The sequence below is a fragment of the Acanthopagrus latus genome, chromosome 6 (assembly GCF_904848185.1).
Source record: "Acanthopagrus latus isolate v.2019 chromosome 6, fAcaLat1.1, whole genome shotgun sequence".
NCBI lineage: Eukaryota > Metazoa > Chordata > Actinopteri > Spariformes > Sparidae > Acanthopagrus > Acanthopagrus latus.
In genome coordinates this window covers 4,349,865-4,376,040 of record NC_051044.1, presented here as the reverse complement: position 1 = coordinate 4,376,040, position 26,176 = coordinate 4,349,865, and the positions used below count along the sequence as shown (strand labels likewise).

Here is a 26,176-nt window from a genome sequence, read left to right as displayed (position 1 = left end):
AGTCACATCCTGAAGCACAGGTAAAACGTACGTAAGTGGGGAGCATGGACTCAATATGTGCACACAAAAAAAGTGATCAACAAGGGGATGGAAGACAAAGAAGACAAAAAATTTTAAAGCTACATGTTTTTTAGTCTTTTTTTTTTTTTTAAGCATTCCAAATTAATTCCAGGTTCAAAACACTGAAAACGGCCAAAGGACAAACAAGGTACAAAGGCAGACGTTACAAAAAAAAACCATTATGGTTAAAACTACCAACATGCACATGAGAAATGCCCAACATGCAGGACAAAACAATATCAATATCAGTCAGTACAGGGTTTAAATAAGCTGGCAAACAAATGAACAAACACAGAGGACCGAAAAAAAAAAATAAAAATAGGGCAAGGTGAAAGCAAGGATGGTGTGCATTTTACAGAAGGATGATACATATCCACGTTGATAAGAGCACTGCTATCAGTGTGTGGTTTGATACAGAGGCCAGGAGGTGAGAGAAGGTACAGCCAGTGAATGAGACGGAAGAAGGCAGGTAAAAGACAGAGTCACCTCTGAAGCCAGAGAAGGGATGGACTTTACTTTCTGCTTGCTGCTTAGACCTTGACTCCATTTCAACATTGGTCTGATGATGATACAGATGCTTTATTTTTCTTGTTGTGAAAAAAATGTAAGTGTATTGACAGACGGGGGACCTCTGGTGGCTGTAGTAATGACGTCCGAGGCAAGAGAGAAAGTCTAGTATAGTAACAGCGACCTAGACGTCATTTTATGGAGGATAGATGGGTCAAATGCACCCTGACTTTCACCCAGGAGACTGATGTTTGTGTCCACATTGACTTACTTTAACTAGAACACTCCAACACTTTCCTGACAGAGGTAAATATGCAATGCACTCGACTTATTTGAACCCAAACCAGTATGTTTCCCTGAACCTAACAAAGTACCTTTGGTGCATATCCCTATACATATCCACCTCCATTTGTCCAATCCTGTCATCATCTCATACTCACTTTCCAAGTACTGTCTGGGGCCTCTAATTGGCCCGAGTGACGGGTCGGCCTGAACCAACAACTTCCTCCACCTGGTTTATCCTCTTCCTCACACCCATTCATTTATCCTCATTGTCTTACACTTCGTGTTTTCTTGAAAACTATGAAGTCACATTGTTGTGGTGTGGTTCCTGCTAGTGAAACGTTGCTCCTAGATGATAAAGCCTCAATTTAACCCTCAATTGATCCTAAATTGATTGCTAACATTTCACTACGGCAGCCATGAAAAAGATGCATTACATCATATGTTGTTGTACTGAATGTTTGCTTTGTTTATGCTCTACAGCAACAGTCGTCTCTGTTCCCCAGCGAATACCATCATAGGACAAAGATACAGATCTCAGTCTTGGATCTTACTGAAGGACGTAAGAACAGCTGCTTTCTGACGATGGATTATATTGTCTTGTTTTTTTTGTTTTGTTTTGTTTTGTTCCAGTTATCCATGTAGTATCGGTTTAAAAGGTTTTATTGCTGCATTGTTTAGAACTCATTGAAGATTTTTGCTTAGATGTATACAATAAAACTTAGCCAAAGATATTATGAAAAAGAAAAATGCTAAGCAGCTGGCGTAATTTTTCTTTGTCTTTATCAACACAAAACTGCTTGGTAATACTAAGACACTACTTACTAACTTTGTTTAATTTGATACAGTGCTTTCAAAGTAATGCAATAGAAACTTCTAACTCAAGCAACATTGAGCAGGTAATTCATGTGACATAGAAAAAGAGGAACATTCCAAGAATACTTTTCGAAACAATGAGTATGAGCTGTACATCTGAACCGCACAATACATTCGCCCTCCTTCTCAAACAATGCACAAGAAAGGAACATGACCATATTGCTCTACTCGACAAAAAAAGAAAAGTAGTTTAATTCAACTGTTGATGAAACTGCCGCTCTTCGAGGGAGGATGAATGGAAGCAAGGTCACATAACACAAAGATACAAACATAAAGAAATAGGGAGGGTAATAATGAAAGTAATAACTGGGGATCTAATGTCATGGAAGAAAAAATAAACAAAATGGGACAGGAAGAGAAAAGGTAGATGTAGGAAATGACAAAAGACAGCCAGCACGTGAAAAAGAAAAGAAGAAGAAGAGAAAAAACATCAGCGACAAAGATGAGAAATAATGTTTGGACTAAAAGGATAAAAGGAAGAATGACATAAAGGAGAAAAAGTGGTGGAATCAGAATTACATAGAAACAATCTGATGGGGAAAGAAGACGGGGAAAAAAAGAAAGATGAGAGACCCTCAAGCAAAGGACCCTGGGATGATACACATGAATGCACCTGTTCTCTCACAGACATGCACCAAGCAGCCTCTTGTTATAACCTTGATAGACAAAGACAGCCGATTAATAGAGTAATACTGCTGCGTGGGAGTTCAGTTTAATCCCCTGTCTCTCTCATCTTCGCCCCCTCTGCAATAACAACACAAGGTTGGCAGTGGATTCCACGGAGCTAACGGCTTAAGCACCTAACCTTGGCACGCTTGGTAATAGCTGCCGCAGTCCTCAATGGCAGCAGTGACGAGATGTTCTGTTAAAAAGCCTGAATGCCTTCAATGACAACACATTCAGTGCCTTTGTAACCCGATCACGGACAGCTTACCCATCTTGAAGCGACATCAATTTTGAAAAAAAAAAAAAAATTCTAAAACACACCTGTCACTCTCCATCTTCATGTGCTTTAATGCGTAGAAAAAGCATCCCACTGTTCATGCATGTTTTTCAATGGAAATAAGATGTCAAAGAGATGTTTTAATGGAGTTTAAGTGCTGTACTTTTTTCAAAAGTTCTGAATTCTCAACATATACTGGATAATCCCTAGTGAATAAAAGGATATGCAGTGGATCCTAAATGTTTAATGTCTACTTCAGAAGTAAGAATCTTAAAAAAAACAAAAAAAAAAACTCCTGGTTAACTGTTCATGAGTATCTGTACGTAGTCAAAAAATGAAGGGATCGTCTTTCAAACCGAAATAATGACTAGCTCACGTTATCTAACTTTCAAGATCATCAGATCTATGTGCTATTTACACTTCACAACTTTTAGACTATTATTATTCAAAGCTAAAAGATGACAATTTCTTAACCCTTACCAAGTTGGTTTTGTGCCTCTGGTTTAACCAGATCATAAGAACAGCACCGCCACTACATAAAATAGAATACCAAACCTAAAGAAATTGTGCCATAAAAAAATGTTAAGTTTATTTATGTTTGAAGAAACGTACAGTGCCAACATTTATTCTGGCCACTGGGTTGAGAAACTAGCTAACTAAAATAGCACATTATAATAAATTGGAAGTAGAATCAAATTAATTATACTGGACATTTCAGTGTATGTTGCCAGACACAGGACAGGAGCCAATGCCATTAAAGATGCAGAATCTCTCATTAGACTGTAGTTACATCTGAACTTGCATATTTCGACTAAAAACTTTACCCATGTGGTGTGGAGCAATACGCTCTCTTTAGTGTTCACTTAACCAAGTCATTTTTACATAACAGCCATGACATTGGTGAGTGTGTGGCCTGCTTCTTTTTATCCCATTAGTCCCATCAGAACAAACGCGAGAAAGGACACGTTCTGACAGCTTGTGGCCTTATAATCAACTAAGATGTATAGGTGTGCAAATTTGAGCTTGTCTATGTCTGTCAAGCGGATTATAGTTACAGGAGATCCTCGAGCGATCGTGCAAGAGACGAGTTCCCACGTATCCCTGTAGTCTATGCCCTGGTAATCACCCCACAGGTGTATTAAACCTCAATTTCCCCCCTGAGTGATCCACAATATGTATCACCTGACACATTACAGTGTGACCCCATTTGTTCACACTTCACCGGCCCACGTGCTGATTGGGTTCAACAGTTCACGATGTAACAGTAGAGGACCCCATCTGGCGACGGGTTCAGCTCCATTTAACATTGCGATTGGCCAGCTCGGCAGCCACTCTGCCAATCAGACGAACTCTGACAGGGTTCTGACCGTAGCAGAGAAGAAGTGATCTAATGTGACTGTGTCCATTACCGGGGGGGTAAAAGTTGAGCTGAAGCAAATCGTCAGAACAAAATAGGATTGATAGGCGAGTGGTGCAAACACAATATGGAGGACATCGTGGCCTCATTTATTATTGTACTGTTACTGTCATCAAACAGGTGGCTTGTAAGCATGTACAATTTATGGATCCATCTTGCTGACTTGCCACCAGTACTGGCAGGTGGCCTGGCTATTATTTTCTTGGCACAAATCGGGTCCCTAAAAAAGACAGTTGGAACAGTAAACGGCATCATAGCTAAAGAGTGTGTTTGACCAGGTGAACGTCCTCATCTTCTCTCAACATGAATATCCACCAGGATATTGCTCTAACATTTCATAATGGTCCTTTGAACTTGACACAGCCTTAAGTCCAGTATCTTGCCTTTCAAGTTTTAATTCTATCGTCCAATCAAACACAGATTTATTTATTCGCTGTCTTACAAGGTGCTGTTTTTAACCACATGCAGTCAAACCATGAGCAGGTGGAGGAGTCAACTAGTTTTACTTCATTTTACCTCTTCTGCTAATGTGTCAGTAGCAGCCATTAGCTGTTACTACTGTGAAATGTGGGAGAAATCTAACCATCACACTAAAAGGTTTGGACTTGAGAAATATATGTAGTTATAGCCATTTTTCATTTCTCCAGTGATCAAAAAGAGTTCAAAATTACTCAAGATTATTACTCTTTACACGTGAAGATGAAAAGGTCTACTCTGACACTTGCCCTCGTCGGCTTGTAACGCTCAGTGTTGCCATGGGTAACCAAATACATGACCAGAAACATTAAGATAAGAGAGAAAGTGGGTTTAAACGTGTAATAAATTGTCTTGAAAACAAAAAAAATGATGACTTTGAAAAATAACTGAAATGTACTTTCTCATATATATATAGGTGTGTGTGTGTGTGTGTGTGTGTGTGTGTGTGTGTGTGTGTGTGTGTGTGTGTGTGTGTGAGTGAGTGCTTGTGTTTGTGTTGATCGATCAAATATTATGCTTAACCCAAAACTGCTCATCTGTTTATGTGGTGCAGAAGCGCCTCACAGAGAAAAGAGTGGAAGTGGGCTGCAAGATAATGGCTTAAAGAGGGTCTTAAATTCTTTTTTTTCCCCTTTAAAGTCCTCCCATGAGAAAGACATGCCTTATCGATCTGAGAGGTATAACTGCTTGTCTCTGTAGATGCCAGAATTCACAACCACTTGGCCTTCACAATGATAGGCTCTGTTACCCGGAGGAATACTGCAGGCATGGACAACAGAGTATCTATTGGTGGCTACTGGGAATATAAACACACATACCAACTCTTCAATTCATAAATATGTTAGGATGCCAAGCCGCAAAGCTACAACTCATGCTTACTGATATTAACAAAACACGGTAGATTAGTTTGCCTAATGAAATGTTCATTTGCTATGATAGCACCTTAGAATATTGTACAATTCAAATTGGCACCAAAGCAGATCTTGTAATTTACTGCACTGTTGAAATCAATGCTTGAGGTAAAGCAGAGATACATGGATAGTGTTTGATGACTTCACGTCTTCATTCAAGTATTCATTTTAGTTCGGCATCACTGACATGGGAGTTTTGGAGGGACATTGATATACTGTTCGAGTATTTCCCCTCAGCAGTAACCATGAAGTATTACAGGTGCTGCTTTATTTAATCATACTCAACAACGCTATCAAGTACGTTCATACAAAAGAATCACCCATGAGGCATGTCTGGCTCTTATTTTTCTGCTTGGAGATGTTAAACACCATTATGTTGAGAATTATTTTCATGCAGGTGGAATTTATTTTACATAAATCCCGGGAAGCTCAAGCATTGTGTTGGAATACACTCATTTGGTGGTACTGTGTCATATCTAAGAGAGAGCAGCCTCCAGCATATAATCAGAATAAAAAGGAGGATAAATGAAATAAAGGCGACTTTATCTCCGTTAGCCATTATAACTGTGACAACATCGGGTTAGTCGTGATACTGATTGCGTCCAAAAGGCATTCATCCTAAGACTTTCTCGTACTCTTAAAGAGAGCCAAGCTGTGTGAGGGTGTATGAGTGTACTATCCTTTTATTTATACATCTGCATTTTTTTTTCTTTCGTTCTCTCACCCCCCTCCTACTTGGAGAGCATGAGCAAATTATCAGGGAAGAATTATGGGTAAAACCGGAGATATTAAAAACATAATCTCATCCAAATGGAGAGTAGATTGATTCTCCTAGCTACCAACGCACTGCAGCAGCCCTGAATGGCATATTAAAGGCTGCTTTTCTTGTGCGTGCGTGTATGCGTGTGTATGTCACAGATCACTGTTCGAGTGTGGGTGCAGCTTTTGTTGTGTGTTTGTTTACGTTATTATCATAATTATAAGTTATGAACTTTATTCAAATAGTTCGAATTTCACGTGTTACACAGGTAATGTATTATGAGTGTATGTGTGTCTTAGTGTGGGGTTCATGTCAAGGTTTAGTTTTTAGGTATTGTTTGTCAGCAGCTGCAGGGAGCATCCTCTGTGGATTAGGGTTAGCATGGCTGAGTGTGTTTAACAGGATTACTAGTCTGAACTATGCTGCTGCAGCAGTGTGTGTGTGAGTGTGTATCTATTATTATATATGTATGTGACTGTTAATCTGAATTTTTGTGTGTCTGTGTGTGTATACTTTTGTGCACTGTATGTACTCTATCCTGCCGCATCAGTGTGTGTGTGTGTGTGTGTGGTCAGATGATGATGGATCATCTCCATAACCTGGTAAACAATGGGCAATGCTAATGGGTCCTACCCCCCTCCCCTCACACACACACACACACACACACACACACACACACACACACACACACACACACACACACACACACCATTGCCATCAATGTTGACATTAGTGTTAAGGTCAGCAGGACTCCGTTTACTAAGTACTTTAGAGCTTTTAAGAATGAAAAACAACTTAAATGCCTCATCATCTGCCTGCTCCTGGAAGAGCTTTTTGGGGTTTGGGCAGGCGGTTAACTATATATATATATATATATATATATATATATATATATATATATATATATATATATATATATATATATATATATATATATATATATATATATATATGTATACACACACACACATATATAATGTTACTTTTAGTGAATACTAAGAAATCTGTGTCCTGAAATTGATGACTGCTATTGCATCAAACTATGAATTAAGCTCCATTCCTCATCTGAAACGTAAAGTACAGCTTCTGTTTAAAAAGGTTAATCTATAGCAAATAATGATCGACAGTCTGTGTAATGGTTGTGTGTTACTGAGACTGTGTGTATTATATCGAATGCGTCATCCATCCCTTTTCCGATCACGATCTGCTGACAGCTACATGACAGCTTATATATCCCTGCTGTACCCATTTTCTGAAAACAATCCCTGAAATGCAATGCAACATGTCGGATGATGACCGAATCAATTATGGGGATACACAAACAGGCTGAGCAGAATAGAACTTTGATTCCCCCTTGAAGGGAATTTGCTTCTGACAAGGTAACACAGCCAAAGGCCAGAGTGAATTGCGTGTTAGGACACAGCTGCTGTAAGCTGACAGCCACAAAAGCAGGTAGGCTGGCGGGGAGGAAAGGCCTTGAAAGTATGAAAAAAAACATCCAAGAACTGACTATTTCACCTTAGAGTACCTCACTGCTTTCTCCATAAATGCCAAGGAAAATATACATAGCACGTACATAACTATGCCAAACAGAATTTTATATTCTTTTAGGAAGTATGGTTTTAATGAACCACATTCTATGACAAATACAGGAGAAAAAAGCTGTTCCAAACATCATTAACTGAGTTTATAAAGTTCAAAGTTGTAGCCAACAACTAAATTGTGCAACTGACATGAGAGTATCCAATCATGACAAAATGCTATGGTTTTTAAGCAATCAATTAATTCATTAATGCATTTATGAGTTATATTGACTTCTGCTGTCAGAAGGAACTGCAGCATTATTGATGTGTGACTGTGTAAGAGCCTCCAAACACAAAGAATAAAGTTGTATTTGTAACAACTCAAGATGTATTATATCACGTCTGTCGGAATAAAATGTCCTTCTCATGAAAGAAGCAGGTTGAGGGTATTTGTTCTAGCATGAATGTAGGCAGCACAACATGTCCCAATTTAGTAAATGTTTGATAACTGAGGTTATTTCTGTGTGCGTCATCAAAAACATTATTCACTGCAGCTTTAAATGTTGCATCAATTGTTGTACATTTGGTCAATTAAAGTGGAGCACCTGGAAATTATAACAACAATCGAGCCTATTCAGTCCAAGTAAACCGTTAATCAGAAGCAAGTATGTGGAGCAAAAAAAAGAAGCAGAACACTGAAGGACATAGCGACCAAACTGAGCACAAAAAAGGTTTTGTCTTGTTGAAAGAACATGATTAGGCTTTGATTAGAAGTGGTCTCAAAGCTCCCAATGCTTCTGTTTTTCTCAACCAAATCAAAGATATCATTTATTGGCTATATAACAACATTTAAGACCCAACTATGAAATTCTGCACCTAAACACATATCTCCTAATTTTCTGGTTGTCCATCTCTCTTTATTGTTTATCTTCCTTTCTGTCGTTCCCTCCCTCTATCCTCCCCTTTATTCCCAGATGCGGATGAGTACTTCACGACCCGGCCTCTAAGATTTACGCAGGGACAATTGAACATTTTGTCGCTGTGCTGTGGAGCAGATGGAAAATTCATGGCGGAGTTGGAAGGGCGAATTTAGCATAAGACAACAATTCTCCAGAATGTGTGTCTGGCGGAGAGCAAGGCAGGTACACCTGTCTGCATGCACAATGCTACAATAAAAATAAAAAAATAAAAAAAATCCTTGAGTCTGCCTCCACTGCTGGATTTCTCTTTTTTTACTCTACTCTCTTCAAGTCAGTTTCTGTCAATCTCTGTCTCCCTTGGTTTTTGATCCTCTCCTTCTCTCTTGGGTTTCATTTCTTTTCCTCTCTGGAGTGAGGTCTCTCTCTGTATACCTCTTGGTTTCTTCATCTGTATTTCTCTGTCAGCTGTAGTTGCAGTCGAACCCTGCATGCTCCCTGTGCAGCTTGAACAGCATTTCACCCATTGCTGACTGCTATTGTGCCCTTAAAATGTCACATTGTCGCCAGATATTCACCTAAAAAAAGCCCTGAGGAGTTATTTTTTTCCCCTTAACAGTCTGACTCAATCTGTTGCAAATTCACAGAGCAAACTGACTCACTAAGCAGCAAGCAGGCAGCACTCGCAGGTGATGGGAAAACAGGAGGAGGACAGGTTGTAAAGAACAGTGTGTGTTTGTGTGTGTAGCAGTGCAGGTCAATGACGAAGATAATTCAGATATGATTCCTTCAACGTTTATCTTTTGCAGTTCAGTCACGCACACTCGTGCACACATACACAGATAGCAAGCCACATGTTGCATCAGTATTGCACAGCACCAGAGTCAGTTACAACATGACTCTGTACACCACCAATTATCATCGACCTCAAGACTAATGATAATGGGAATTGAGGATGACATATAATACCAGTGTATGGATGACAGGGGGCGGGCGTGATGCTCCTGTGAGCCACAGAACCTGAACACGTGCAGGGCATACAGACGCTGCCAGTGTAGAAGTCCAACTTATAAATGTAGGCTTGCCACTGCCCTGTTGCCGCAATGGGCAAAAAGGCATAGCTTGGAAAATGACTTCTCTTCAGCCAATCAAAACATGAAAGAATTAGTCTACAAGATATATATGTGGCTGTGTCTCGTGTCAGAAATGGAGATCAGCTGCAGCGTGTAATTAGCCGTACATATCTGTGTTACGTACACCAACTCGTTTTTTCCTTATTTTTTTTGCACACACGTTGAAATTTCTAAAGAAAGTGGAAATTCTGCCACTTGGCTGGCTCTGCACAGAGAGGGTGTGATATAAAACCAGGGCTCACAGTCAAATCAATCTGTTTAAAAAGACCTGAAGGACTCACATTTACCAGATAATCAACTGGTATTTAATACTTTTGTGCTACTATCTTTTCTATTTTCAAAGTTAGGCTTACTGCAATTTTAAAAGGTCCAGAGTGTAGAATTTTGGGGCAATACAGTATTCATTATTACCTCTGCAAAAGCAGCTATATTTTTGCACCTGTCCATTTGTTGGTTGGTTGGTTGGTTGGTTTGTCAGGTTACACAACAACCACTGAGCAGATCTCCTTGGATAAATCTCAGACCCCATGAACTTTTGGTGTGGATGTGGATAAAGGGAGCGATCCTAGTGTTTCTTTCTCACTTTCTTTTACAATCCAAGACACTGCGTTCATGCAACATGTTTGTATGTTTCTCAGGAAACAATGTAAGGATCTTGATGAACAAAATCAGTCATGTTTAAGTAGCTGGTATCTTTAAGTGAGTATAATTGGATGTAGATCCAAATAAAAATGTGCATATAGCAGATATCGACACGTTTAGGCCTTGATGGAGGTATACTGTGGGTCTTTCTAGTTATGTTGTAATCAGGTTCAGGCAGCAAAAATACTTTGGCAGGTTTACGAAAAAAGGGTTTGGGTTAAATCATTAGCATCTCATAAAGTTAAACACAAGTTTCAAAGGAAAACTTCTCCTACGTGTACAATATTCTGGTCTTCTTTCCAGAATCCCAAATCTATGACATAACAAAAATGTGACTGGTCAGTTGCAATGGAGCAATATTATGTATTATGTAACATAATTATGATGCTCCAGGAACACGTCCACACTACTAGATGCCACTAAATCCTACACGCTGGACCTTGAAAACTTTTAGAAACTATAAATGTTGTATGTAGGAGAATATGCGCTAACTGCCGAGGATGAAAACAGTTCCAAACAAGTCCTCTTTCTGACTGTTTAAACAGATTGATGTGAAAATAAGCCAATCTCGGCCCGGAAACAGTGTCAAAGTCGAACAATTCATGTTGTTGTTTAGTCTTCTGAGACAATATCAAGCAGTTAGTTAGCTTGCTTTTGTCACTGGCTAAGCTGTTAAGTGCTGAATGACAATGTGAGTAAGTGAACACAGGTAATACAGACTGGATGAAGGTAAACAGATACATCACAGTGTTGTACGTTGCTCACAGACTTATTGTAGTTTGATACATTGAACTATCAGCGTTGCCTCCATAATACATGTCTTTTTTCTGATAATTTATTATCCATGATGGATAATGTATGACATGTCCATTTGTAAAAGTAATAAGTGTTGAGAAGTAACTGTGTGATGTTCAGCATTGAAATGAAATGCCATTTTAATGTACCGAGAGGTTTTTCTGCTTTCATTTGCATTGAGGAAAGCAACCGCTCTTGATATGAATGCAATCTATGTTTATTCAATTTAAAATTTCAATAGTGTTCGCCGTTGTGCATGATATGCATACTTCTTTCTGTTGGGCCTTGGAACCTCAATTTCCCTCAGGACAATACGTGTTATTGTATTCATGTGAAGTCATCTCATATTCCTGACAAAGAACTGCGACAGCAGTTTACGACTGTGCTTGCTATTGACTGATTCCCTGTTGTGTCCCTATTGTTCGCTTCAACATTTTGATTGTTGTATCGTTGAATGACATTCATATTCTGCTGTCACGTCTCTGCATTTCAAAATAAAATCCACTTCAGTAAACAATGTTTAGCTCCTGTGTTTTTATCAAGCAAGGAGGATAGGATTTGGAAGAACTAAGGTATATTAAAAAGAGCAATGCATCAAACAGTTTCACTATAAAGCATTTTTTGACTGTAATGTATTATTCCCATGAGGTTTCATCCTAGCTTAAACCTTCAATAATATCAAATATTAGATTTTTCTTTATATCAAGTATTGATAACACACAGTAATTGGTGTCAAAATCTTTCAAGGGTAGGATATCTTTCTTTGGAATGTAACCTATCTATTCATTCAAATGCAGCACTGCTGACAAAGACATTGGTTTTGAAATATTCTGATGATGATCACCGAGAAATAAAGAGATATATTTTCTTTCAACGCCACATCTTTTAAATGATCGTGAAGGCAGAAAATTGCTGGTTGGTTCAGAGTCCTTGTACCCCCTTTTACAATAGTTCAAATACTTTAGTAAGTCTGTGAGTGTGACACACAGTCGTAGGTATGTATATTTGATGGTCACAACAAATGCCAGGGACTAAATGGAAGCATGATTGTATGCAGTGAGTTGCCGGGTGTGGGGGTTGTGTTTGAAGGGAAGTGGCATCATCAGTGATCAGTAGAAGATGGTGTTCTTTAGATTGAGGGTGTTCAGTTTAGGGATCAATCTAAACCAAACACCTTTGAAACTAATCCACTATATCAGCAACCAGATATATATATATATATATTTGAGAATATTGCACCTCAACAGTTGAGATAAATGTGACCACAATACTGATGTAGGTAATATTAAAATAGGTTTAAAACAGCAGTACTAGCATAATATCATAAATGTGTAAATGGAAAAAGGTAAGCCTAACCTTTTCATCATCTTCAACCATGTCCTGTTTCTGTCAAATCGTACACTATCTGGAATATTTTTTGTCATGTTGGGATGAAAGAACACTAACAGTTGAACCTTGTTTATTGTAACCTTAACTATCATTTCATCGCAGAGTAACAAAGATCCATAGACTAATTTAGTTGGTGGCTCTCATCTGTTTCTTCTTGTCTGACTTTTAGTCTTTCCCTTCAAATATAAGTCTATTGCGTTGTAGATAATAAGTCAAAGTCTAATGTTGCTAATAATGTTTTCTGCCCAAATATTTAGGCTTTTAAATATGCATCACTCGCATAAATTTAGACAGAGCAAAAGGTGCTGCTGCATCAGGAATGGGAAGCAGTTAGGAGACCATGTAGGACCAAGAATAAAGCCTGAAGCAACAAAACTTCCTGCAAAAAAATAACTGATTGTTGAGTCTCACTCTCAGATCGTCAAACACTGAGGCATTGGGTCGGCTGCTCGGGTAAGGGTCAGTATTTGATGACTTGATGATAAGACTCAACAATGGACTGACTTTCTCCAGGATGCTACTTTTTAAAATGTATTTATTTATGGAACTCCTAACACTTAAATTTCCCATTAGTTGTCTATGATAGTTCTTACTGCTACAGATGTAATCGATTCTGGGCATCAGGATTTTGGTGATCACAATTTTGGATAAAAGTAAAGAGATGCTTTTTTCACATTTGAGTGACAGACTGCACAGCATCGGCAGCAGTAGCAGCTAAAAGCCCAAGGTCTTGTTTTAAATCCCCCTGAATTTTATCACAGACCTGTCATCTAACATTTCAATGGTAAGTCTGGCTATTTTTTTTTCAAGTAGTAAATTAATGATTCCTAGTCGCGTGTGAGCAAACTGTTTTATAATGTCTGAATTAAGTTATGTTGTCTTTGTTTGTAGGATGGGAGTTGCATGGTGGCTCTCAATGGTGTGTCTGAGTGTGTGTGTGCAAGGATACAGCAGCATCACTGGTGTTTGTCTGTGTGTGTGTGTGTGTGTGTGTGTGTGTGTGTGTGTGTGTGGATGCAAGACAGAGAGAGGCGGTTCAAACAGCCAGCGACACTCGAAGCGGAGCAGACATGCAAACAAATGCAGTAAGATGGCGATGAGAAGGAAAGACATAAACCAAAGAGCAAAAACAGAGAAAAGTCAAGAAACAACGGCAGGAGAAAAAGGAGGGGAGGGCAGGGGACAACCGAAATGAAACAGGGTTCGTGTCGTGTTTATGGTTGTACTGTGATGAAAAAATATAACATAGGGAAGAAAATATTCTGCCTATAAAGCAATAATCACCTTCGCTTGGGATGACTAGAATGTACGGCGTTGTTATTTGTCCCCTACCTATTACCACTAAGGCCAAGGGCCGCACGTCCCCGCCGGAAAGCATGAGAAAGAGAGGGAAGAGAGAAAAAACAAACAACAACAAAAAAAGGAAAAAGAAAGAAGACAAAAGTCTAAGAAAAAAAGACGTAAAGGTTTCTTTATCCATTTCATCAAGGTTTAGATCTCCCTTGTTTCAATTGCACAATCTGTCTTAGAGGAGAGAAATTGCAGTGGTGAGAATAGCACTAGAACATTAAGATCAATAGGACAACTAGCACTCAAGATGTGAACTGGGGCATGACTGGTCGTATTACCAGGAGGTACGAGCATCTTGACTGGCCCATTAGCAGGAATAGACAGATGTGTTTGCTGGTGAGGATGTTTGTTTCTTCACCAAAGAGTGAGTCAGTGAATGTTGATGTGGTGCTGGGGGGTTAACATTTGAGTTTGCTGAGTCTGTCAGCTTGGTTTGACGGGTTAATAAAAATAAAGGGAGTAGGAAATGGAAGAGAAAAGAAATGAGGTGATGGTTGAAAGAAAAAAAAAAACAAGAAATATGAACTTTGTGGCGTGGCAAAGTTGGTGCAAAGATACAATCTGGCCTCCAGGTTCTGCTGCAAAGGCTCAGTCCACCCAGAGACAAATAATCAGATCAGTTAATACTTTCATCAGATTTGTTGACAATGTGTTTCTATGTTGAGGCAGCGAGGTGGCTCAAGTTGGCGCTCACTATCTCAGTTTCCCTGCAGATAATTGCCATATTCGCTTTAAACATTGAATGGCCTTCATGGCAAAAGGGTGTTTGTTGACTGTGAGCCAATTAAGAAGGGTTACAGTTTTATCTAAATCTGTATTTCTCAGAAGCAGAGTGCAGAAATAATCTAATTTGTTATTCAAATCCAGTTGGTAGAGCCAAAGAACCAAGTTTTCAGGTAGCAAGGCAGGTAAAGTAGATAATGAGACCTATCACCACAAATGGATTGGATAATAACCACGTGTTTGTGCTCAGATTAACATGTGGATAGACCTGTTTCAGTTCCTTCTTCTTTGGCTCTGCTCTGCTTCAGTATCTTAAACGTGGGCCCTACATTTAACGTGTGTTGGTGTGTAAATGATTCACACTTACCAAAAGGTTTTGGAATTGGCCCAGTATACAGCCTCGGCTAGCAGCCGTGACACAGCTGCAATGTAATCTTGTAATGTAATGTAAGGTACATCCATTAGAAGTGCTTGGTTTTGCCAGTCACAGGCTAGGGTTTGTGATTTACAAGGCAAGACAGAGACAACAGCTTACAGTAAATAATAAAATCCTTTCTGTAACTAGAAACACGTATCGTTACAGGAGAAGTTTCACTCTGAAAGATGCGATATATTGCAGGAAGACAACAGTGGAAAGGTGAGTCAGAGTTGGAAAGAGGAGTTTTGAGTCTACTGCCAGGTCTAGATGAGGCAAGAACTGAAACTACTCACCTAAAAAGATTTCAGAGCAAGACTTTTCCTTAAACGAAACTTGTGTTTCTGGATGCAAAAAGGATTCTATTATTTTAACGAAAGGGTTTTTCTTTGTAGGAATTGTTTCCGTAATGTGTCAGAAACTTAAAATTACAACACCAGCCTGTCAGTGGCAAAAACGAGCACTTTTAACGAACGTAGCTATGACAGTTACAGTTGCCCCAAAGGAATACATGTAGCCATAGCAGCCATGTTGTAGCTGCCGGCTAAGACGATGTAATGGACCGATTCCAAAACCTTTGGTAAGTATGACTCATATACACATGCATGCATAGGGCCCAGGTTAAAAAATATAAAAAATTGAAAATAAAAAAATACACCAAGTACGAAACAGATTCTCTGCTTCTGACAGATTCTTGTATAACTGACCCTCACTCTGCCTCACTCACTGCCTGCAGGTATTTATTCTTACCAAAAATAAGTACAACAGCTGATTCACTGATTAGAACACACTCAACCAGACAAGTAGCATTCATCACTGAAATCAGCTGCTGCAGTGTGTGGATAGCAGGTATCTCAAATAAATTAGTCATAGGCATTTGCAAAATTAGCCATCTGCATTGCCTCAGAACACTGCCCACATATCAAAAAACTTTCCAAAAGTACATTAAAGTTGATTCAAAGTTTGTTTTTTGGGAACACTGGAAATACTACATAAGAAAGTTAGCATTTTGTCATATGGAAGACAGCCACAAAGTTAAAAGCATGTCTTTTCCCAAGCACACAAACATGCAGACAGACAGAGAGCAGTGTCTTCACACTGTAGACCTCCAGCCACAGTACCTTCCACTCACAAAAAAAAAAAAAACAGAGCCTGGAAATGGACAGAGTAAGAAATAAAGAATGATATAAAGAGAAAAAATGTGCACAAACGAGCAATAAATGCTTGATGCAGACGAGAAATAATAAGAGAGTGAGAGAGACTGAGAGGAGAGAAAGTAGATGAGGAAAATTCAAATCAATGTTTGATGCTGAAGAAAAAATAAAATGGAGAAAAAGACGAGGTGAGGAAAATCAATAGCAAGCTGAAAAGCTTTCGAAGCACATTGCCTGGCACACAAATGGGTGTATTTGCCGGAGATGAGCAGCAAATAAAGATGGGAGACATGGGGAAAGCAAAACAGAATAGGATGAAATGGGTTCTGGGGCTAACGCTTTAGCCTCCATCCATCGGGTTTAATGAAGGCGGTCAATCGGTATGTAATGGCCCTGATGTTCCACTTTATACACTGATGAGCAACATGGATGCGGTATGAAATGGAAAAAGAGAGAGCAGGGTAGAAGAAAAACAGGCAGAACACGGGATAGAAAAGGGCGATAAAAGAGAAAGACCAGGAGAGAGGAGAGGGAGAGAGAGAATGCTATGCAACGAAATCATGCAGGATAACATGGTTAGGATGTGGGGTTGTCTGGGCTAAAGGTTGCTGGTTCACCTGTTTCTAAACCATGTGTGTGTATTCATCTTGTCTAAGATACTTGTAACACAATGCAACACTGTTCTAGGGGTTCCATGTTATTACATTACTCTTCAAAACAAACTTGACTAAGAAGTTAAAGTTGAATATATAAATATATATCGTCTTCATCGGAAGTGTCAATGGAAGGGTGCTCATACCTTTGTTAGCCAGGCGGACACAGTTGATTTTGGTTTCCTGTGGAGAGGAGACAAAGACAGACAGACTGTTTAGGTAACTTGAGGTAGACGGTCAGACGAATCCCTCGACTAGAATCACCATCAGAAAGTTAAGTATTTAAATAATTGTTGGAAGAGTTTAGTTTCAGCAGGGTCAGCCATCTTTGATGAAAAGGAAGGACAGTGCCAGCGTTTTTTCAAGCTTTGGCCGCTCAACGACTTGTCATCTCTTTTGATTGCTGAGCATTTTACACTGAATAATTTATGTTTTCTTCAAGGCAGCCACCAGTTTGAATTTTTCACGAGTTTAATTTACATTTTCTCACTACTGAAATAATGCATCCAATCTGTTACTACACCTCACTTGTTTTACTTTCTCACAGGGGGTCCTTTCGTAGATGGTGTCAAATAGAGATCATTTTCAAAACTCTTTGTGGTTCCCTGACATTCATGAACGTAAATCAGTTCGAACAGTAAACAGACATAGATGCTGTTAAAAGGATTATGTAAATTTTGTATTTTCTTGCATTGGAATGCTGTTTATAACGCAAGCATCAGATAACTGCGTGTCCTTGAATTAGCGTTTCCCACACGTAGACTTAACTTGTCCAGCATTTTGCACAGGGATCTTTGTCTTTGTCCAAACACCAACTCTACGCAACCCATCTACTGACATTCAGACATGCTCTGCACGGAAACACAAGAGAGAGACACAGAAATGTTCTCTGGCATTATGTCCCTCCTGTAAATGCACTAATTATGATGTGACCACTCCTATTTAATGTAGGCCTACTTGTGTCTAAATTCCGTAAAAGCTTGTAAGTGCACCTGAGTGAAATCATTTGGTACCACGTTGGTTTTAATAGTTTAAATTGGCTTCATAATGTTAAACGACAAGCCTTTTCCACACAGGGCTCAGCTGCTGCTGTGAAAATAGAATCTAGGTGAGAAAAAACAGAATACAACGCATGTTTTTTTTTTTTTTTTCCCGACCGACTTTTTAAGCCTATTACTGAAGTATTTTCAAATCCAATCTGCCAAAATGTTGTTTTAAATACTACAATTTATCTTGATCATAATCTCAAAACTGGACATGTCTAGACATCTTTCGACTTTGACGTTTGTGAATCAACAAATTAGCACCAACAGGACAGGTCAAAACACCTCTCTCCTTCCTTGTCTCTATCTATACCCACTACTGTTCAATCTGTCAAGCCTATATGGGCTTCCAGTGCCCTCCTTTTCTGTTTCTCACACTTCACGTTCCTGTGGTTCCACCGTCCCTGTCACTTCTTTTCTGATGGACTGTCACCACTTGAAGAGGCGAGGACTTTTCTTTATTCCAGCTCTTTTCATTCCTTCACTGCTCCAGTCTTTCCCTCCATAATGTGCTGTCACCAGAAAGTGTACGTGTCTAACCCAATTGTCATACAGAGATTGGCCTCCTTCACGTGTTGGCCCATTTGTCTTCATCAAAGACGATTACTACAGCGGCTGCCGACATTGACGCCTGTCACTTCAGCAGTTGAACACAATCACTCCCAAGGTACTGCCCATGTACATTTATTTCCCTCAAAATCTTTTTAAACAACTGAAACCTTCAATACAGACTATGTTTCCAAAGTATTCTCATATTTGGTGCGGTTTGTCACTAACCCCTTCTGTTTTGCCTGCTCTACCTCTGGTCCTGGTCTACCACCCCTTATCATGTTAACTAAGCTTCTCTGCCCTGGACCCCTGGACTCAAATCAGTTGGGTGGGTGTGCTGATGATGTTGATGATGATGATGATATGTTACCTGTATTTTTGTTTTTTTACCACCTTGTGTTTTCACTTTGTGTGATCAGTCACAGCAAGGAAAGAAGCTATAATGATGAGCACAACAGGAGAAAGGACCATTTCTGTTTGAATGCCAAAATGTTCGCTATTGTCACTTTCATGTGCTTGTGTCTGCATTGTGATGCACCTGTCCCTCTCTATGGGTGTGTGTGTGTGTGTGTGAGCTGAATAATGAAGTTAAAGAGCAGGGAAGACGAATGTTACTGGATGATGGATGGTTTGAGCCTCTCAGTTGGATCTCTCCACAAGACTAAACACACCTGTTTCTACTGCATCTCTGTCTGCTTTCCGTCTGTCTCTATCTGTCTGTTTGTCTGTAGGACTGACTAAATATCTCGCTGCCTATCAGCTTGATTGTCTTTTTCTGTTTCCCTCATTGGTTTCTCACTGTAGCCGCCAAGTAACTGAAAAAACCAGAATGAATACATGTTAGCACGCAAATCCATCTTGCCAGGCTTCATGCTGTGCGCTTGTGGCCAAACACTCAGTGGTTTAACCAATTAGCATCCTATGCAGAACTATGGAAAGCTCCAGGTGTGGTTTAGATGCGATGGTCAGTGAATAAAGGAACTGCACCACTGCACAGATGCACAAGGCTGGACAACTTTGCTGGATTACTCCCACAACTGTATCATACGTGTACTCTTTAATATCAATACTTCATTTGAGTAATATCATGGTTATTGTCAATATCTTGTCACTGACGACCAAGAATGTCATGTAATGACTGGACTTCAAATGTTTCATTTTAATAGACTGATTCCACATCAATTACTGCACTGTTGTTAAAGAGACGCTCCATATTGATGCTCCATAGTGAACTACTGACACAATTTACCTAAACAGACATCATCAAAGAATTACATCAAACTTTAGGAGAGAGTTAATTGACCATATCTAAGAGTTTCCTTCCATGAAAACATTTGTTTTTGTGATGAATATCCACTGGGATAAAGTCAGGATAGGAACTCTGCCCTGAACGCTTTCTTAAATGTTTCTACTTCTTTTAACGGCCTATCATTAGGGCAGAGCTCGTCCTCAGTGTGGTGTTTCTCCTACAAACAGCCACCACGGGGATAAGATCAGTTGAATGAGCAGCAGTGACTTGTGTTTTCTAGAAATTGGCCCTATCGCGCCTGTTTACGGCCCATTTAGAGGCCCGGCTGTTCTGGATTCACAGTCACTGTGAATAGAAGCGCTGCCTCATCTTCACTCATGCTAATGGGCTAAACCTCAGGAGGTTGCTAGAAGCAAAGTTAATAAATGTAAGGCCAATTTATTGCCCTGCCTCTATCCAGAGAGGCTGCGAGATGAGGGGGGGTTGGGGTTGTTTATGGTGGAGACACTGGAGACACAGTGTGTGTGTCTCTGTGTGTGTAGTAGTTAACTTTGTCAAGCCTGACAAGAATACTAAGTGTGTATAGGAGATGCAGCTGCTGTGTGGGTGAGTGCTCTCTCTCTCCATCTATTTATCTTCCCATCTTCCCTCTCTCTCTCTCTTTCCGTCTCACCACCAAACAGTTGGTTGGGTCAGTGTTCTGACTGACAGGCGGGATTTCCAACCATGTGGGTTTTCTGTCCGACTTCTAGATGCTGTGATTGGCTGCTGAGGTTCCCAGGCAACCCAGGGTAGCCAGGGTAACAACTACAACTTTTTTTTTTTTTTACTGCAACTCTCACACACTCTTTTTTTTCCAACTATCTGTGTTTCTCATTTATTTGTTTCTTCACATTTTAGTTGGACTTAAGCTGATGTTAAAGTCCATCTGTAACATGTACGTACATATGTGTGTGCACAAATTACAACCTTCCCAACCACAAACCAAATGCAAGCAGAAATATGTGTCCTTTCCCCACACACACAGAATAAAAGTGCATTCAGGGATTTTCTGAGTCAGATGAGTGCATCTTGATTGACATCAACTGTCAGTTGGTAAAATCTCTCTCTATGTCTATCCAACAACCTCCAAAATATGCACTCCAAGGCTCGCTCGGTTTGGCGTGTGTGTGGGTGAATGTGTGTGTGAATGACGTTGATTGTCAGAGTACCTTGGCCAACCCCTGAGGCTTTTTACTTGTCAAGAAGGTGTCTGGCTGCATTTTTCACTGAGCGGGAGGGCATGTTTTTCCACGTGTGCCACCGTTTCCTTTTGTTTCGTGCCATTTCTTGCCCCATTTCTCCTCGTCTTCCTCCTCCTCTAACAATTCTCCCTCTCCTCTATACTCGTGTGTCTTCCCTCCCTCCTCCTTCAGTTTCCCAGTTTCATCATCTGTCCATCTCCTCTTACGTGCTCCCATGTATCTTCCCTGAATTGTAGGACTCGATTCAACTTTCTAAGATCACAATTTGATTCGATGTTCGATTTGTTTTTTATTAAGCTGATGGCTACGCTATTGTTAGATATTGACATCTGGATTTGCAGAGATCAGCAGATCATTGGTTTTAAGCCCTGACAACTGTCATTTACATGGAGTATTTTCCAACAACAACTTGACTTTACGCTGGTGGTTTTCTGCGGGTAAGGGTTAGACACGTTCAAATAATATTTGAGTTGAACCCAAACCACTACCCTTCAGGGATTCAACGATAAACAGAATATAGAAGTTGAGTTTGAAGGAATAAGTTGAACACACTTCAAGTGCATCACATGGAGCTGACAGCCCATCTGGTATTCTAATATAAGGAAAAACTTCAGTCATAAAGTTTTGTTGCTCTAAATCGGTGTTGTGTTGGAAATTCAGTTTGTTACAGATTTCAGTTTCTCAAACCTGCCCCAAGTAAACCCTCTTACTAAGCAAATCAATAAAGGATCTCCAGAAATGAGTCAGTTCAGCTCAGTTGTTCCCCCACGAGTAAAACCCTCTTCTAAGAGAAGAAATCAATAAAGGATTTCTGAAATATCTCCAACATTGCCACTGATACTTTTGGCACCAGTTGATCATCTTTGTGCAGACAGGATGAGCGTTTGGAGCTACAGCCACAGGTGGTATCGCCGTTACCGCCGTTGAATTTGAGGATCAAACCTGAAAGCTCATTTGATTGATTTTGAATTTAGAATTTAAATTGTGACACCATTCGGGACAAGGCTGAACTGATAGAGGTAACAGGCTGGAGGTATGTTGACACTTGAACACGAGACATGGCTGCAGGGAGCCTGTGATGGTTGGCGAAAAGGTAAGTGCTCCTGTCAGGCAAGTTCTTCCTCGCCAAACTGGGGGCACCATTTCTTTATGGACCTGGTTTTGTAATGAAACAGGAAAGGGCCTCTTCGAAACTGCTGCCACAGACCAGTGAACACTGTTCATTTAAATATCATTTTATTCTGCAGCCTTAATATTTTCCTCAACTGAACTAAGGAGCCTGCCAAACAGCCTATATTCTCATTATGAAACATCATAGCGGCATATCGAGTTTCTCACGCCCACTGTTATCCTTCATTTCTGGGATTTCTGGATTTCACTCTGAAAATCGTGTCCTCCATTTCTCTCTTTCCTCTCCCACTATTTCTCTTCAGCCCTGCTGGCCTCCATCTTTGCCTCTAGTATTATATCTTCTTTAATGTCTCTTTCACTCTTTTTAGACTTTTATTCCCCCTCCCTCTATCCTTCCTCATCCCAAAGTCCCCGATCACTCTTGCTCTTACTTCTCTTACTTACAGCCCCAGGCACTTTATTCCTGTCTGTGTGTGATAGTGTGTTTTCTTTTAATGTGGGTGGTGTGTGTGTATATATGTGTGTATATGTGTGTGTGTGTGTGTCTGTGTGTGTGTGTGTGACATCACACGACATCGAGGGAGAGATCAAGATTGCCGTTGGTGAGCAGTTTTAATGTGCAGAGCGTCGACTAATTGGCACAATGATGGGAGATGAGAGACTGGCATCAGACTGATGTCACCCCAGAGGGGGGAGAGAGAGGGTTAAGATGGAGGGAAGAAGGGAGGGAGAGAAAAAAAGGAGGGGGGAATTAAAGAAAATGGCAGAAAAAGAGGAATGTGAAAGTAACAACAGAGGTAGGAGGACAAGGAGAACATTACAGAATGAAAAGGAGAGGGGGAGGGAAGGGTTTATTGGAGGGCAAGTGAAACAGGTGGTAATGTAAAGAAACAAAAAGAAGGCAAAAGGAAGAAGGGAAAGGAAAAAAAAGGGTTAGATAATATGAGGTGAGAATGATGGAAATAAAAAGAGAGGGGGAGGAAATAAAAAATAGACAAGGTGGGAGATTGCAAATCGAAAGGTAACAAGGAAATGAGGGACTGCAGAGGACGAGAGTGAAAGACGTGGTACGGGGATGGAGAGAAGGAAAACGGGCTGGAAAGAGAGCTGTAGAAAGAAGTTAAATAAGGGCAGAGGAGGACAAGATGAGGGGGATGAAGAGTGGGACAAAGAAATGCAGAGGGAAATTAAATCGAGGAAAAGAAAACAGAAAAGAGAGAGAGAAGGTAGTGGGATTTTTTTTCCTATTAGAGAGACCGAGGCAACAGCAGTGAGCAATGAAGAGATGGAGAGTGGGTGGATTGAGAGAACAATTTCTCCTAAATGTTGTCAAGAGAGAGAGTGACAGGAAATGAAAGAGAAAGAGGGAGGAGAGACGTTCTCCTTGATGGACAGGTGGAGCTCAGAGGGAGGAAAAAAAAAAACATACAGGATTATCCAAGACAGGGAGAGAATGAGAAACAGACTTTCATCCATGAGATCAAACTACAACAAACCAGCCAAGTCCTCTAAAATGTAAATGAGCAGCGTCTTTCCAAAATGAGACGTCCGCTGCTTGAGAGAAAAAAGAAAAAGTGACACCTACTCCCACAGAATGACTGACAGCAAAGAAATTAAACAAATTACAGGACTTTGTGAGAACTGCAGATAACTTAAATCCTTGATTGACAAAATATCACTTTCAAATAGCCTTCCTGCAACACTATATAATGGAGATATTGAATTTAGAGAATGAATTATTCAAATGCTGACATTCTTCTTTGTGCAGAGACGTGGCTCAGCAGTCTATTCGGTGTCAAGTGACAACTGGCCACGGCGGATTTGCCGGCCAATTTAACTTCTTCATAGCCGGGGCAGCTTTCCAGACATATAAAAAGAACTGATGCAAGACCTTTATGATCCTCCGGTGTGAAAGGAGACGTGTCCTTCAACCAGACCAGTCGGGTTCAAGCTGTTGTCAACAAACATTCACCCTGTTGACGAGTCCATAAGGAAGGCACTGAAAGTCAACAAGCTCCAGGGCAGCTGTTGTGTACCTGACCCTGACCATTTATTTCAGTGGGAAGTGGACAGGAAAAGACACAGCGAGGAGGATCAGAGAGTCTGTCCTCGGCAGAGATATGGCAGCAATGGTATTTTGTTCCAGCCTGTCTGCCAGAATAAATGTTGGCAACGTACTTTTCTGAGAACTTGGAACTTTGTTTTTCAGTTCATATCAAATTCTTATGTTCATTTTTCAGTTTTATGTATTGGCAGTGCTGGCCTGGTTAGGTGAAGGCAAAAACCCACTTGGTTAGGTTCAGGAAAAGATCGTCCTCGGGCTGTAAATTTAATCCTTTGGTTGCCACCAACATGACAGCTGTCCTAAAGTCTCATTACAAGAACCCAGTTCTGTCACAACCAACAGCTGCAAACTTGATCACAGGTTTAGCAACAATTCTACCACTGTCCCCTCCATAAAAAAATCAAAAGTCAGGCTGATAATGAAGGAGCAGCCTTATGTTAAACAGCCTAATATAATTAGTTGTTTTTTTCTTCAAACCCTGACACTGACTTTTACTTAAAGTAGTTTAACTTCCCTAAACTAAACTAAGACTTTTGAAGTTGGCAGGCAAACAACACACTTTGTCATCAAGGTATGAGGACTAGCAATCAAAAAGTGTGAAGACAGAAAAATAGCTCCATTTGAAAATAAAGACTGAGATGATGTTAAATGACACATCGAGATCTAAAAGTGTATTTTTGATTTGTCACAAAGGGTTAAATATAGAAGATGTTATGCAGTTAGAAAATCCTTTACAAAAAAATAGTCAATATCAATTATTTCACAAATATATCCCACACATATATATTACAGACCTAGTGAGTCATTATAAAGCTACATAATCCCCAGTGGAAGGAGAATTCAGGGGATGGAAAGGTCAACAAAATGTTGTACTCTGACATGAGAGACGTCTATTCACATCCCGTTCCCTGAAAACAATCAATACTGGCCATCAAGTGAGAGACCACCTTTGTAAGTGTGAAGCCACTGGATATTTTTTACCCAACACTGGAACAGTTTTCAACCCTGTTTGAGTCACAGAACCAGGGAAGCCAAAGCGTGATTAATTCACTTGTTTAGGGCTAGAAAAAGATCCTAACCCGACCATAAGCACAGCGTTGTCACAGCATAAAACTGAAAATGACAAATGTTGTGTTTTGTCTGTTTAAATCCAGAGACTTTTGCACAGCAAACTTCAGCAGTAATCCTACCTCTAGTGTGTAACACATTGTGCACTCACACTGCAGTTATCTTTTAGAAACTAAAAGCAACTTACAATACAAGCACACATTTCTAATGTCAGTCGCTCAAAATGAGAAACTAAAATGACTGGACTATTCTGTTAGTTGACATTACTAGGAAAAAACAACAATTACGGCATTTAACAGTTTCCCTTCGGGGTGGATGAAAGTTGTGGGAGAAAAATATGAATTTATTGCCAAAACTTTCACACGTTCTATGAATGTGTGTCCATTTTTTATGCCTGACTTCCTTATCAAATCATCTGGTTTACAGCGGCTGCCACCAACCTCCCAAACCAGCTCCCTCACGGGGCTCCAATCCATGACCCAAACAAACCGCACACTGATTGGATTGACTGAGATCCAATCAAATACAGAAATCTTATGTGACCGGATTTAGGGTCTGCACATATACAATGCATGCACGTATACACAACTGCCGAGCACAGGCAGAAGCACGCACACACACACACACACTTTTAAACACACTCATCTAGTTACACAAACACACACACACACTCTTGTTCAATCATGCAAGAATCCCCCCATACTCACACCCACTCGCGCACGGTCCCTCTCCGTGTGAGTGCATTGTGGGAAATCTGCCTTCTGGAGGAGGATATTACATCACGGCATCAGCCAGCTTTGCCCAGCCCCGCTCGCCAAACCGAGTTACCGTGGTTACGGCAGTGGAAAATTAAAACAACCCTCACAGGGGTTCAGAGTATTATGGAAATTCAAAAGCCAA

General features: G+C 40.1%; 1 protein-coding gene across 17 annotated transcripts in view; it reads right to left on the bottom strand.

Annotated features, from left to right (window-relative positions):
• ptprt (protein tyrosine phosphatase receptor type T) overlaps nt 1-26,176 on the bottom strand; it is a 311,154-nt gene that overhangs the window by 105,970 nt on the left and 179,008 nt on the right. For 9 of the 17 annotated variants that reach the window (XM_037099888.1, XM_037099891.1, XM_037099886.1 and 6 more), the window contains 2 exons: nt 17,074-17,110; nt 13,917-13,973 (listed from right to left, as the gene is read on the bottom strand). In XM_037099888.1, the coding sequence (XP_036955783.1) occupies nt 13,917-13,973; nt 17,074-17,110 (94 nt within the window). The remainder of the gene's footprint in view (nt 1-13,916; nt 13,974-17,073; nt 17,111-26,176) is intronic. The other 8 variants (XM_037099893.1, XM_037099898.1, XM_037099901.1 and 5 more) reach the window with 2 other exon arrangements.